The sequence below is a fragment of the Tympanuchus pallidicinctus genome, unplaced genomic scaffold, assembly GCF_026119805.1.
Source record: "Tympanuchus pallidicinctus isolate F22 unplaced genomic scaffold, pur_lepc_1.0 scaffold2, whole genome shotgun sequence".
NCBI lineage: Eukaryota > Metazoa > Chordata > Aves > Galliformes > Phasianidae > Tympanuchus > Tympanuchus pallidicinctus.
In genome coordinates this window covers 53,853,154-53,869,573 of record NW_026294721.1, presented here as the reverse complement: position 1 = coordinate 53,869,573, position 16,420 = coordinate 53,853,154, and the positions used below count along the sequence as shown (strand labels likewise).

General features: G+C 33.7%; 1 protein-coding gene across 4 annotated transcripts in view; it reads left to right on the top strand.

Moving 5' to 3' along the window:
- CCSER1 (coiled-coil serine rich protein 1) overlaps window positions 1–16,420 on the top strand; it is a 617,512-nt gene that overhangs the window by 393,596 nt on the left and 207,496 nt on the right. The window contains exon 10 of one of the 4 annotated variants that reach the window (XM_052681486.1): window positions 4,471–7,107. The exons of 2 other annotated variants lie outside the window; for them this stretch is intronic. In XM_052681486.1, the coding sequence (XP_052537446.1) occupies window positions 4,471–4,476 (6 nt within the window). In that variant the 3' untranslated portion in view covers window positions 4,477–7,107. Of the gene's footprint in view, window positions 1–180; window positions 2,305–4,470; window positions 7,108–16,420 lie in introns of those variants that run through there. One more of the 4 variants, XM_052681484.1, reaches the window with a different exon arrangement.

Genomic DNA, 16,420 nt, shown 5'->3' with positions numbered 1-16,420 from the left:
TGTTATGTTGGTGATCAATGTGAAAGAAGCTTTATTACATGCTGTCTGCATTTCTGCTTAAATTAACGTTTTTCTTATAATTTGTGTTACCATCAAACCATATATCTTCAAGATTTCATTCCATTTTTTTTTTCCTTTTTTTTTTTTTTTTTTTTTTTTTTTTTTCTCTCTCTTTTAAAGGCCCTGTGGAATTCTCCATGTTCTGAAGGCTTAGTTTACAAACCTATCAGCCTCTCATTGGTTCCATCATTCTTAAATTAAAAAACATCTGGACACTCGGCACACTTATGGATTTAATACCGATGTATAATAAATGAGTTACAAGTTACAATTATTGGCTAAACCTACTGCTTCGTATTTGGTTTTTAGCAAACATCACTTTTTTGGCTGCACTATCTTTATTATTAACACATATTAGTAAGTGATTAGTAAGTTACCATGCAGTTATTATCTGAAATAAAATTCAGTTAATCTTATTGCATGCACTTTAATCATCTATTGGTGATTTACAGCATGTAAGAAACTTCAGTGATGATTGTCTCTAAGACTGGAAAATCCATCTTCAAGATCTGGAAGCCTAAAGAAACTATTAGTTTTGAAGCCTTTTATTTTCTGTCTTCCAGTAGTAACAAGTTGACACCATTTGTGAATACAGTATTGATGCCTTTTAGCATGTGCTCTATTTCATGACTATTAATTTTTGTGACTTTTATGTGAGATCCAAGAGACATTTCTGTAGGGAATTTCATCATCTTTCACAATGTCAGAATTTGCCCAGCTTTATCCGAAGAAAAGGGTAGCTGATCCTAAAAACATGCTCTATAATTTTTGCATGTATTAGAATTATACCTTTACTTTTTATGTACTTTATCTTCCAAGCGATGTTTCTAAGGCCACTGATGCTTGTGAACAAAGTAGATATTGTGTGATGAACATGACTATGCTGTGTTAAGCTGTCAAAAAAAAATATATATATATATATATCACTGGATCATGTCTTGGTTATGCAAGAAATAAGCAAATTGTAGGGTTCACCATAAACCCTGCCACCATTTTTTATTGCTTCAGTGTTCCTTTTCCTCTGATTGACTTCATTCACTTGGGGATATACTCTACACTCACCTTTACCAGGTAAGATGAGAAAGTGATTGTGCCAGCAGCATGCTTACAAGTTTCCTGCTAATATGTTCTTCTGTGAACATGGGATGATACTTAGAAATTTGCTACTGTACCATTTTAGTTAAGTCACATAGTATATAGTAGGAACTCAACCTGAGTAACTGTTTGGAATCCACGGCTACAGTTTCAAGCAGAGACCGTACTACTGTAGTTGAAAGAACATTTCACAGGGTATTTTGAAATGGATCCAAACTGAGGATAAAAGCATGCAAGTAAAATTTCTTGTGACAGTTGAAAGTGAGTGGATTTCCTCTACAAGTGATGTTCATTGTTGTGGCTGATTATGGTACCACTTACTATGGTGCTACTACTTATCAGTCTTATTTCCTCTTTTCTTCTTTTGTTTATAACAACCATCTTCAGCATTTTCTCTCGTTCTTTCAATTAAGCTTCCGGGAACTTCTTTGTGTATAAAACTGTATAGTTCTCTTTGTGTTTCTCAAAGGTATACTGAAAACACAGTGAAGTAGCAAATAAATAATTTAAGTTAAAAAACAAAACCTAAATGACTGTGCATTTTATCCTTTTTGAATTTGACCTTCCTTAATGAACTTCATCTGCTACCATTATTCCTTCACTTACTGAGCACTTGAGAATCCGTTTCAAAGCCTTTCAGCACAGAGTTGCCTAACTTATGCTGTCTGTCTGCTTTCTTTTTTCACTACCATTTTTATTATGCTAATATTTTCAGTATGTGTTGGATAATGTTATTTGGAACAGGATAAGGAGAGCATTTTTCATTGCGATGCGTTGGCACAGATCTGTATGCTGCTTAAAGACATAGATTTTGAGCATGAAGAGAGCTGTGAAAAAAAATTACTGTGAAAGTCAGGCAAAGAAGAAAAGTTGAAGAAAAATAAGACAATTTAAGAGTTCAGATGAGAAGAAAAGCTAGTTTCACTTCCTAAACAATCAGTTTACTGTTCCTCCGTTTCTTCTTGAAACTGTGTATAAAATACTGAAACATCTGGTGTATTTCTAAAACTGCCACTCCACTGAAGTGTTGCTACAGCTGTTGTTTCAGTGGAAAACTGAAAACAGTCCTGTGACTTATGAGCATGGATTTGGGTTTTAACTTTAATTATGCATCATTTCCAATGCACTTTTCTTTGTTTCTTTTTCCTTGCCTTGACAATATGAATCGATAAGGAATTGCTCTGGGTTTTTTGTTTTTTTTTTTTTTTTTTTTTTTTTTTTTTTTTGCTTACAAAGGATTTAAATAGTCTGGAAAAAAATCATGATAGATAAGTGATGTGTAGACTTCAGGGAGACACAATCAGCATATCTACTGAAGTTCCTAAACGTACTTGATCTGTGAATTATTTTGAGTGGAGAACTGCTTAGAACATCTCTTCATTATTGAGTGGATTTTCTCTTTACACTTGACGGTACTTATCAGTGCAGAAGTAGTATTTAGATTTACTGCTCGTTATGTGGACCGATGAAATTGTTGACAGGACATTAACTTCAGTGTGAAGACATAAACCAATATAAAAGTTCTTAATTACAATAGAAATTGGTTCTTCTGAATACACAGTAATAAGGAAAATAATTATTTTTGAAAGCAACTCTAGGAACACTGGAGAAAAACAAATCATTTTGCCTGAAGCCTGTCCTGTTACTTTCACCTTCTCTTTTTTGTCATACTGAGCATTGATGTTTAACAAGTGCTAGAGTTTGCTATTCTACCTAAGATGTGTTATTTTTCCAATTGATACTTTGCTAAAGATATCAAGTAATCTGAATTCGGTTTTTGCATTTTTCTTCAGCGGTATCTGAATGACTGAATGTGATGCTGCTTGATACACTGTAAGAGGGATAAAAGTGGAAATCAAATTACTAGATGTTAAAAATATATATACATATATATACACTGGCACAAAAAAGATACACCATGATAAAATATTCTATGGTAGATGTTAAGAGGATGAGAAAGAATAAGTAACTTTAAGTGTTTTGAACAGTTAAGGAAACAGGTAAGTCTCTAAAAGCTTGGGGCAGGATAAATGCAGAAAAATTGTTCTACTTGATCTAAAAGGCTATTTTTTCATTTGTCAGTGTGTGGTGGTTTTTTTCTTTTTGAGTGGTATGTTTTAAAGAAAAACACTGAATTTTCTGAAGCAATTTCAGTAAGGAAACACGAAGAACATTGTGAATGCTGGCATAAAGTTGAGGCTGAGGATGTTTTTTTGATGTAGGTACAATATGCATAATGATAGGGTTGGATATTCTGTTTTCTTAAATAGGGTGTCTATGAATGAATTCTGGAGTTAAAATTTATCCAGTGTTAAATGGTATCCTTTGAGGGGTGTGTATGTGTGTATATATATGATTCAGTCATTTAAAACAGTTTGCGTTTTTCAATATGCTTTAACTTTAAAACTGAAGTAGTTTAGAAGGATAAAGTTAGCCTGCCACATAATACCAATAATGGAAACAGTAAATGTCGTTTCTGTAACTGACTTATTACTTGTTCTTTCTCAATAGAAATATGGTGGGAACTACACCTAGACTGTGTACTATTGTCTTAAACTCATTGCAGTGGTTTTCTAGTGCGTTTCATTCATTTGTTCATTTCTAGTAATGGAAGTTCTACTTCTTAAGTATCAACAGAACATTAACATTAATGATAAAACAGCAAGAAATGTGAAGAGAGAGAATTATAGATGAGGTTTGGGGAACAGCATGGCATTTCATTTGTAATGCCCACAAAGGCAATATATGGAAAACAATGTCTGGATGGTAGCTATAAAAAAAAAAAAAAAAAAAATTCTCTTTGCCAGCAAATGCACTGTATAAAAAACTTACAAAAATTCATTTTGCATATGCATACAAGTGACGCTGAAGATGCTATGCAGCAATTGTGTACATGATGTTACAACCTTATATTTAGTACCAGGTTAATTACAAGGGAGATTTTTATTCATTTAGAAACACTCAAAAGAAATTTTGTGATGCTGCTGATGCTAACCATCATTATGAAATTAAATGATAGCTTTGTATTGGATACTTAAATGAGAGGATTAGATCTATATTGGGTAATGATGCATGCATACTAATGTTTGGAGATAGATTCCAACATCCTCACTAACAAAATATTGTGGATTTAAGTGAGCAGGAGCAGTGCATAGCTGCCTAAGGGGATCACACAGAGACAGTACTGTCTTCATACCTACAATATGTAAAATAATTATAAATTCACACATCAAAGACATGAGCTTTCCAGTGTACATTAAAAGTGTACATTTAATACATGTCTGCATCTAAGTGCATCTGTGTTTATTCTTCCAGTCTTAAATGATTGAGGAGAAATGATTACTGTGAGGCCAAATTGAAAGACAAAATGAAGAAATAAAGTTTCCCTGGTTAGAGTGCAGGCTTGCAGAAGGACTACTTCAATATGGAAGTAGAGCTTCTCTTGCTTCAGTGGAGTCAATTTTTAATACTCAGTATACTTCAGAAGCACCCAAAAATACTGGAGGAAAAAAAACCCACAATTCCAGAAAATGAACAAAAATGGACAGTTCAGAATTTCTCCAGTATTTGGTAATTATTCCTGCTATCACAACATAATTTGAAGGCCTTAAAATCTATCCCCAGAATCCAGAAGGTTCTTACTAGAGAAAAAGAAGCGAAGCTAAGTGTCTACTGAAGGCTGTTTCGTGCATACTTATATTGTCTTGCTATAGGAATATATTATAAATTAATTCTGAGTTTTGCAATAACTGGAAAAAATAAGCATGTCATTCCCATGAAAAAAAGCTCTCTCAATTGTGAAACTATGTATAAAATGAGCTGAAAGCACAGGTAATGTTGTTGTTTGGACTCTTAGCTGCTATTGAGAGCATTACATGAACCCAAGGCAGAGCTGTGCTGTCAGAATCCGTTAGGATCTATAACAGAGGATATGACTTAGCTTTTTCAGTAACTGTGGTGATCTTTGGGCAAACTGCTAGGAGACTGTTATCTCATGTGTAGGCTCTCTGGATCAGCTGCTGAAGAACCAATCACAATAAAGCATTTAATATTCTGAGAAATCTGTTCTGTAAAAGTTTTGACCATGTGGTGTACCATATATATATTTTTCAAGTTTTATGTGATCAGTCTTCGTTGCATTCTCAGTTAAATCTGTGTAACACTAAAGAATGTGTAAGCTTGACATTAACCAAATAGAAACTGAACAGCAGGTAGAGTTTAGTTTCCAACTTGGGGCCGCAAATTCTGTGGCAGATATTTCACAAATAGGTGTTGAACCTTAGCAATTTAATCTGTGAGGAATGACTACTTTGCAAATTGACAGTAATAATGTCTACAGAAAACTGAATGAAAATTGTATACATTCAGTATTTCTTTTACTGATAACAGAATGTTTTCAACTTAGTTGCTTTTTAGAACAGTACTGCAGCTTCCTGATAACAGGTGTGAACTCTTCACTAACTGGAATGGCAAAATCTTTAAGAATTTCCTCATTGTTGGACTCTGAGGTATGACTTGACTTAACTGACTGACAAAATATCACAGGCAAGTATAGTGAAATACAAAGTGATAACCAAGCTGATGAGAATGAGGAGGAAAGCAAAACCTATATAAACGAGGCAGAATATATCAATGTCATTTTCTGTTTTTTTTTGTTTTTTTTTTTTTTTAATATATATTTTCTTTTACAACAAATATCTGTGGAGAGAAACAGAGCTGAACATCTTCATTGCTCAGTGCTCTTTCCACATACTGACCACTTAATAGGGAAAGTGCAAAACGAAAACAAATTTTAGTGTCATGTTACTGGTAGACCACCCACTTACTTGAGTTTTTCATAAACTGAAGACTGATAATTGCCAATAGACCTGTTGTTTTTTCAATGAGCTTATTCCCTTTGAGATTTGGTGTTTACATTTTGTCACTTATGCATCCTTTAATTTTTTTTTTTTGTTGTGTTTTTAGTTGAATTCTTTGTTATTGATAGAAGTTTTGTTAATGTTATTCACGTTATCTGTAATGATAAAAACATCTAGTATTCAGGAGTTTTTACAGGGCCTTTTTCAGTAGTTTAATAAGACAGAATTATAATGGCAGTGAACTTTGCTATGGTGATAAACAGATTAAGTGGCCATCAAAAAGCTTTTTGTACTCATTTAAGCAAGGAGGAAAGGAATCAGTTGCTGACTCCACTCCTTAAAACCATCTCTTTCCATTTTTCTCAAGTTTCTTGTTGCCATGTCTGCAATTTTCTATTTCTGTTGAGAATTCTTGCCATTTCTTCTAATGATGACATTTTTGTTCTGGCTCATTATTTTCCCCTGCTGTTGTTCCTTTGCTCATTTTCTTTTATCCTACTGTATTGTTTTTATTCTCTCTCCACATTACAGTCTCATTTGGCTCCTACTTTTTCTTTTCTATAAAACATCATTTTTATCACCTTTAAAACATGCTTCTGGAATTTCATCAGTAACACAAACCAGAATGTAGCACTTTTACCTTGGTTTTATTAGTTTGTTTGTTTATTTTTAGGTAGAAGAAAAGAGGAAAAAGATATGAAATGCAAACTCCCCGTATTGGTACAACTCTAAGAGAGTAGGAAGCAATAGTTTTCCTTTTCCTGTGGTTAATAGTGCTAGTTGTTATGACCCAACCTTATAAAATGAAAATAAGACTATTTTTAATTCTGTGGATGGTAAGGTCAGTTTAGATATTTTTTTAAATGTTTCAAGAGTATTGTTTTACTCTGTTGTATATTAGGTAAGAAATTCTCTAAATTTAGCTTTCTTAAACCATTCACAGTAATTTTTAATCAGCAAGTGTTAAATGATTTTTGAAGTATGCAGTCAATGTAGGCCTTGGATTGACTATGGAACAACTATTTTCAGTTCACTATGCATGTGTACAACTTAATTTAAAACCTTGTAGATTTCTTAGGGCATCTAAGAAACTCTTTTACTCCACTGTTAGGCTTACTTATTAGTAGTGTTTTGCGTTACCTTGTACTTGATAATGTAATGAAACTTTGGTAGTTCTTGCCACTGCTTTAGCTAGACAAAATGGTTTTTATGTTTTTCACATCACACATTGGTGGAAGATCTTAGGACAGTGAATCAGAGTATATAGACAAGTCATTGATATAATGTATTCCTCTTTAGTAATGCTGTTTTGTACACTTCAGCATAGATCTCACAATCCTTACTGCACACAAACATGCATGGAGTTCCTAAAACTGACTTTTAAAACTTTAGAGGAGCTACTCTTAGAAGGAAGATTTAATATTTTCATGATATTGGGCAGCTTTCCTTCTGCTAAGGACACTGATCTCAGCTTTGTTTCTCTTCTGTTTTTAAAACAACAATTCCTGCTTTCCCCTTATCCTTTACTTGTAACTAATGTAGTGTTCTGCTTTAGTCTTGATAAATTTAGTTAATCTGTCATTAGTATCAGTATTTCTGCATGAATAATAAAAGCATTCATAAGCTTTAGACCATGTGTTTGTAAAATAGAGCTTATTCTTCAATTATTTTGAGTACGTTATTGAAAGACAAAAAAAAGTTATTGGGTAAACCTGGAAAAACATAACCAGTGAAGATTTTACATGGCTTTCATGGTTTCACAGAAATCTTTTTTTAAGGGTCAGTATCTTAAGGTTCAAGAAAATTTCATTTGTCTAGGGAATTCATGCCGAGGGGTGAAATGCAGTCACTTGAGATTTTTTTAGCCATCAGACTCAAAAAAAAAAAAAGTTCCTGCAGAAATATTTACAGGATGCAGTTCAGTATCTATAGCCAGAGGAAGCTCTTTTTTTATTTAAAAAACAAGGGAATGTTTACACCCTGATTTAACTTCCACTTCAGTGTTGTATTGAACTATCCTGAAGGCATTACAACAAGCCGTTAGATCACAAAATCTCCTTTTAGCATTTCCTTAGTATTTAGGTTCCCTTTCATGAGTAACAAATCGAGTTTTTTTGCTTTGTTGGATTTTTTTTTTTTTAGAGCACATTGCCAGAGCCTGTTGAATAAAATCAGAACAAAAATGGGATTCGTTATTCGGTAAACCTATACTTCCATAAATTTGTTCTATAATCCGTGTGTAAGGAAACATCCCACAGCACATGACAGTTCTCTCTTATACTTCTCTCAGAGATGGATTGGTTCTTATGGCAGTATCGGTGAAGATAAGTATGACTTTCTGGTTTAGAATAGAATTTGCAGAGGGGAAAAATAAAAAAGAATATTGCTTAAATTTCGCTAATGTGTTTTATAACCTGGAATTGCTTATGCCCTGTGTCTGGCAGCTCTCAATGTGAGGCTGGATTTGCCCCAGTCAGTCTTGCTGTACATGTCCCTGTTCATTCAAGGGGAGTTCAACTAGATAATCTTTAAAGGTCTCTTCCAACTCTAAAGATTCTATATTTAACTTGTGTGTAAATTATATGGTAGTAGGAAAACAAGTTAAATCAATAGCTCAAAGTCTTTAACTACCTAATCTTTTTTGTCTTGTAAGTGTATTGTCTTAAGTGGTTGATCAAATGGTGTATATATGGTTGCTAAAAGAAGCACTGAGTTGATGTTGGATAGTTGTGTTGATATCTACTTAATTCCAGAGGAAGCTGCATTTGAGGTGGGAACTGTCCAGTAACAACTTTGTCTTTTGCAGGTAGAATAATAGCTATGCTTAAGAAGTCTTTTTTGTAAGTTCTTTATGATGCTTCTAGTTAGACAGAGAGGGCAAATCCACCTCTGGTTACACAATAGTACTGCCTATACAAGATTATAATTTCATCACTAGCTGTAAATTGAAACAGAGCTCAAATTACAGCATGGAATATTTAAGAATCACAAATGCTAATGTAATTCTAATGTAAAACATCTCAGATGCTTATTTCCACGTTTTTTAATAATGCTGTCTTTTCAAAACGGTTGTTACTTGTTGCAACACACAGTAACTTCAGTAGCTTAATATCTTATACAGTGCTCTCATTTGGAGACAATTAACTTCCACCAATCAAATCAAAGATTGTACTAAATGAATGTTTTTTATCTCCAACCATCACTGAACAATGTGAACAAAAGTGTTCTTGAACAGATTCTATTACAATAATGAAACTTATGTCTGAAATCAGTTGTCACTGACATTTGTTGGTAACCAGAGTCAGATTGGTATACAAATCCATATATGCACTGAAGATTTTGTAGAAATGTGAAGCAATGATTAGGAGACACCTAGTATGTTAGATTTTGTACTACATCAGTCCAAATACGGAGTTCTATCTGCAGTCAGTGTCCTCCAGGGACCTAAATGTATTTTGTTTTGTTTTGGGATCAAGGTAACTGAAATTTTACTGTCTTTGTAAATACTTCAGACACACAGTATGCAAAAGTGATGGCTTGATAGGTTTTGTAGAGTAAGAAAGAATAGTTTCAGTTGTTCATTGTTGGTTTGTTTGTTTTTGTTTTTATTTTTTTCCCATGATATTTTCATCTAACGTAATGGTCATTTTCGAGTGTGAACGTTTTGTAAGTAAAATATGCTGAAAACTTTTTCTGCTAATTATCATCTATTGCTGTGTCACTTCATATGAATATATGAAGTTGTTGTGTCCTAGCAAGGATTTCCCATTGTATTTGGCTGGGAGAGATTTACTGCATTGCTATAATAGAAGTCTGCTTTGCCTTTGAAAGGTGCAAATAGGCTGCTGTGATGGGTGTCAGAGTTGGGACCTATCCATTTTTCTTATAATGGGATCTGAAATTGAATTTGTTGTTCATTCATTTGTGTGGTATAAATAAGATAGCATGACATTTTCTTTGTACAGTTTCATATCAATGTGTGTTTATATATATATATATAAGGATTAGAATAAAATAAGATTTACAAATTTTGCAAGCTAGTAGGACAGCAATTTCTACTTCTTCATTGGTTTAACACTCTAAGTTCAAAAATTAATTGAATTATATCTTGTTAGTCTTCCATGGAGTATTAAGACCACATTTTGTATTAGTCAGTCACAGAATTCAGGATGAAGTAGACAGGCATTTTTATTGTTTCCTATACCTTGTTCTGAGACAGGAGTGAGCAGGAAACTGCTCATTCAAATTTTAGAATGTGTTTGTGAAATGAAACTGATTTTTCTACCTGCAAAATGCTTGGTGAAATAAAAAAGTGTACATAGTACCATATGATGTCACTTTATCAGAAAGTAGTTTTCTCCTACTCTTTTGCTTTTTATTACCTTTGTGGTATAATTGATTAGATTCTGATTAGTTCCAGCTTTTTTATAGAAATGTGCAATACATAAAAAGCCACAGTGGAGCATTTCAGTATTTATCATTTTTAAGGCAGAGAAAAATATGTATTCTGTCTCCTTTTCTCATTTGTTTCATGTTTTAGGACACTGAACTCTAGGATCTTGATCATTGCAGATCAGTAGTACTCCACCAAAGCAGGCAGATCCATCATAAGCCCATGTGCATTGCATTGTCTTTAGCAGAAGCATGATTTATGCTTTATTTTACTACAGAAGTTTCAAGAATGATACTGAAGTATGTTGTTTACTTTGTTTCACCCCTCCGCGCACAAAAGAAGTTATTCTGACTTCATTTAGTCTGTTACTTGAGCAAGTGCGATTCACAGTTAATCTCCACTTGTGCACTAATTAATCCAATTTGCAAAAACAATGTGATTATGCATATCTTTAAAATGTACACCTAATTACACAAAATATAATTTCTAAATTTGTATAAATAGAAGTTACAATTTTAAACATTGTAGATAATAAGCAATTTTCTGAACTTACATTTGCATACTGTAATTAAGAACTGCTTCATTGTATTTATGTTTGCAAACAGGTTTTGTGCTCATTACTTAGTGCTCTGTGAACAGAGAAATTAATGTACCATTTTTGGTACAGATCCAAAATATACATCTTAAAATGAATTTTGAATCTAAATTCATCTTTTGACATTTAAAATCAGTTGCAGAGTTTTAAGGTACTATTATATTTTTTGCATATGTGGATATATATTTTTGCCTGCCTGGCTAATGTTTTAAATCCTTGAATAAGCAATCTATAAGTTGCACAATAAGGTTAGTTAATAAACTTGCTTTTAGAAATAAAGTGAGAGTACTAATTTTGTTAATTGTGTTTAAAGTGGTCATTAAAAAAATTTCAGTTACTATATGTGCAATAGTGCCTGAAGCTACTGAAAGGGAAATCTTGAGGATGTGGTTCAATGTCGGCAAGGAGAGCTTAATGCTGTTAGTGTAAGGCTGCCAAGAGATAAATGTATCTACTGATCAATATTTAATTTAGACAAATTTATCTTAATATGTTCGGAAGCACCCATCCTTAACTATATTCCCTAAACACAACTGAAGCATCTTTGAGCTCCATCCATAATCTAATATTCTGTAAACCCATGAGTATAGGAGTAAGATGTTTATATAGTATGTTTGCTCCAAATGTTCATCTCTCATGACAGCTATTCAGTCAACTGTTTCTTGGTCTTAAGGGATGATAGTTTAATAAATGTGGAAGGGAAAGATTTATCGGTACAACTTGCAGTTGCTGTACAGTGATGGTATTTTGCTTTCTGTGTTTGGAATTGGCAATTGGTTAATCAAATTGTTTTTTGTATTAGTAACAAAGAAATCATAGAAATTGCCCCTGAATATAAACAGTATCTATAAATGCCTAAGTCTTCCATGGAAATGTATTCTTTTTTAGATTTTGCCATGTCAGCGTAAGATAGCATATCCTAGTCATTGTGGTGCAAGAGGAAAGTTTAAAAATATCTGACAAACATTGCATTTGCAGTGGGAGATATAATTTCTTTTTAACAGCCTTGTGTAGCTGATAGGTTTCATTAGTGCCAGATGTAAGAAGGTGATCCAAATTTTACAAGCATACCTTATTCCTCTAAATATTTTTCGTTTTTCTTAGCTGTTTACAGTTTATGGAGACAGCACAGTCTGAGTAAAGAGGTGACTTACTGAGATGATATGAATGACTTAATAAAATGTCATAACGTGTTGAGGGTTTCTATTGAAAGAGAGTACATTCAAACTTTGTTTTCCTAAATACAGGTAGATAAACGATGAAACCTTCTGCTGTTACCCTCAGGTAACAAAAGATGACAGGATGTACTTTTTGAGGTGTCCTCAAAGCAAACAACAACTACCTTCCTTGTACCGTGTTATCTTAATAAATTGGAAAACCTCTGTAAGGGAACTTATTTCTGCTTCTGAGATGCTTGGAGAGAACAGGAATTTTGTGTTTTCACAGGTGACCGGCACAAGGCATGTAAATTTAGTGTCAGTGTCCAATGCAAGTTTAGCTTTGGCTGCACTGACACTGAACATTAAGGAGATGACGAAGAATCAGGGGAAAAAGAAACGTATATTGAAATGTTTGCATCTAAGTTCTGCATTTTGTGACTCACTTTCAGGTAGAGATGAATCCCAATGGGTATATGGGTATATGTTGACTGGTTCACAAGTCTAAATTGCCTCTTCCTAACTGTTAATTTTTGCTGTGAAAACAGCAGGTATTATCTCCAGCATACAGACTCTTCTGTGTACTCATTCCTGTCGTGTGATGACTGCATTCAGTCATATCAAACAGCAGGACCACAAGGCTCCAGAAAGCAGAGAATAGGCACAGGTTCTACCAGGCTGGTTTTAAGTACAAACTACAAATGATAATTTTTAGTTTTTGAGTTTCTCAGAAACATTTGAGTTCTTTAATGAAACAGACTTTTCAACAAATGTAATTCTCTTAACAGTTAAAATGCCTCCTGTATGGTGGCTTAGTACAAGATTTTTGAATACCTTGTCCACTGTTCTTTGCTTGCCAAATAATCTATGCTGTGGAGTTGCAATGTATAAAACTGTGGAAATGTGTCCACTAGCATTTGAAACTGGTTATTATTACCTTTATGTCCAGACTCCTGAATGAGGCCACTTATACAGTGGTTGTGGATACTACTTGGTTCTTTTTATCAAACAAGGTCATTAAATCCAGATTATACTCCTCCTCTCTGTAGGGTTTGTTTGATATTATAGCAAGTTTATTCATCTCACCAGCCCAGAAGAAAGGTATTCATATTCTTTGTTAGTTCAGATCATGACTTGAATTAGCACACTTGAGCACGTGTGAGCACTAATGGTTGTGTGAAGGAGCTGGCACTTCCCTCTCTTGTCAATTCAGATTCTCACAGGAGTGAGATTGTCTTCAGGTGACTACTCGATAGGCAGAATACTCTCAGGTGAGGTAGGTCTTAGAGAAACATGCTGGCATATGCCCTGTGCTCAGTAAATTTCTCATGCTACAGACCTTCCTTGACAGATAGACAGTCCTACGAATCTGTGCTACAATGTTAAGTGACATCAAGGGACCGAACTGAACCTCACTGAGGGATGATCTAGCAGATGACCAGCCTGCACTCTTGGTGATATAATAGGTTATGTGAATACCTTCAGGAAGATTCCCTGTTTTTGAACACCTCTAGAAAATAAGCTATGATAGCATGATATTTTTAAGAAATACTAACATTAAAAGCATTAATGAAGTTTAAAAAACAATCATTACATTATGACCAACAAACAAGCAAACAGTAGGGTGATTGCACAGCATGAAGGGAAGAAACATTTATAGAGACGGTGCAATCGAAGTTGAGTATTATAAGGAGCGTTTCTCTTCATCTCAAAATGATACAGAAGTCTCTATTAGCATATGCAAACAGAAATAGCCCAGGCATGGTTTGTAAGTCCTATTACCAAAACACCATGCATATGAAAAGTTTCATTTTACTGTCTGGCAGAGTTACTACCCAGATCAATTTATAGCTTTTAGAAAAGTGCAGAAGTAGTTCTACATATTAATTGGGTAGTTGTTGAAGATAAAATGCTGTAATAATTTTTATGACCCTGAAAGGAACAATGAATTGATTATGTGTTCATTATTAGTACTTTTGCTTTTTCAGTGTCATTGCCTTATTGCTCTGTATTTGTAGCTGCAGTGTTACTTAGAGTTTTGAGAATTGTTCTGGCATTTCTTTTTCGCTTTTTGTACTTGCATTTTTTCCACAACATTACTTAGCAGTGAAGCTTCTGAACTTGTTAGCATAAAAACTGTTTTCTGGCCTTATGTCACCAGCTCTATGTATGTTTTTACTTTCTGTATCTCAGTTTCCTCATCTGAAATTCTCTGCAGTGCTTTGAATTCCTTTCATGTAACGACTTGTTCTTTAGTAGATAACAGTACGATGTTTCATTTTTAACATTTGCATCAAATACTTTAATTTTGCGTTGCTGTATTATTGGTTTTTATGTGTTTAGTGGAAGAAAAAAGAGTGATGGCTTTAAGTCAACGTAAAAATTAATGTCAATAAAAAGCCATTAGCTAATCAGACTGTTATTAACAGTTTAAGTAATTTGAAAACCCTTGCTCATTTTTACTTAGATTGAAAAGTAAAACAAAGAGATATTAGTACATTGTAAACTGTCACAGTTAAAATGTCATTATTCTTTATTTTATATGCTGTTACCATTACCATTGTCTTCAGTGTTAGAAACTGATCTACTGTTTAGTGAGTGGCATTTGATTGCATTTAACCACCATTTTCTATTAACCATGTCTATAGCACATTCACATTGTGAGAAGAGAGAATTGCTGAATTCTATAATGATGATGTTGTACAAATGAGTTAGTAAAGATATTTCTTTGCTAGCTTCTATTATCAGATAAGAAGTCTTTTTAAAACAGTAACAACAAAACCTCTCTGTTCTGAAAAATAAAGACTTTTCAACAATTCAGAACTGAAAGGATCAAAATCATTTTGTTCCTTTTATTTGAACTGGAACATCTATCAAAAGTTCATGAGGGTAAACCTAAACAGGTTTTATTTCTTATTTTATTCCATGGCACTATATTTTTGAATTATTTGTCTTGGGTAGAATAGTAAACACAGTATTTTCACCTGACATACACTCTGTGGTACTGAAAGTTGATAAATAGTTGTTACTGAGAAAGCATTTTCTTATTCTTATAGAAAGTATGCAAGTAAGTTTCCAAAGATAGAACTAGTTCTAAGATTACCACTTGAGTGATTTTGGATGCTTATATTCAGGAACGTTCATTGATGAATAAACTCTCGTACAGTAAAGCAGAGCACCATTTTTCTTCAAGAGGAGCAGTGCATGTGCAAAAGTTAGGCATTATGTCTCGGAAAGCCATATTGGCACCTGTGAAAGCTATCTCTTGGTTTAGTATGAGTCACAGTTCTGAAGATGCATTTTTTTTTCTTAATTTTAATATACTGTTTAAAAGAGTTGCATTTTTCTGTGTATTTTTGCTAATTTGTACAAGGTGTATCTAAGCCTGATGTGGAACAATAATGCATTTTGTTCTGCTTCACCATGTGATAGTATTGACTTTGACTGTAGTAGATGCTATTTTGATTAATGCACTACAAAATATGGGCCAGCTGTAAAGCAACCTACCCCATGAGTCTTACTATGTTTCAAAATTCATCATACCTGGTATATAATGTGTCTCATTTTCCCTGTGGGCTGCCATAACCTACTATTCCATTGCAAAGTTGAGCATCTAAAGCATCAGACTTCAACAAAAAAGTGAAACATAACTGAAAAGGACAGAATTCACTTGTAACCAGGGAGTCCTATGGTCTTTTGTTATAGATGATCAGTCAGTTGGATTGCACTTTTGTATTCTGATCTCTTGAATTGGATTTTAGGGTGTACAGTTTTCTTTCTCTAAAGCATCAGCAAAATGGTATTGTGTGCCAATTAAATATTTTCTGGCTGCAGATAGACAGATTTGGGTTTTTTTGTTTCTTTTTTGGTTTTTTGTTTTGTTTTGTTTGTTTTTTGTTTTGTTTTGTTTTTTTTGTTACTTTGTAAAGACACAGCGCATTGACTTGAATTTTGCAAGTGAGACATCTGACTTTTTTGTGGTGGTTTTTTTGGGGGGAGAGAGAGTGTGTGGATTTCTTTTTCCTCATGAAATAAAAGATTTTTCTCCAAACTTATCCAGCTCAGATCACAGCATCCTTCTCTGGTCTGTGCTGCCATTACTCCAGTTAAATACAAGCACTAAAGCCTTCATTTAACTATTATTACATTCTTCCCTTCAAGGCATCATGACATAGCAATTGATATAGGATTTTGTTCCAAGGGAAGTGTGGATTATTATTAGAAAGAAAAATACTTACATGTGTATTTCAGAACTATTTTT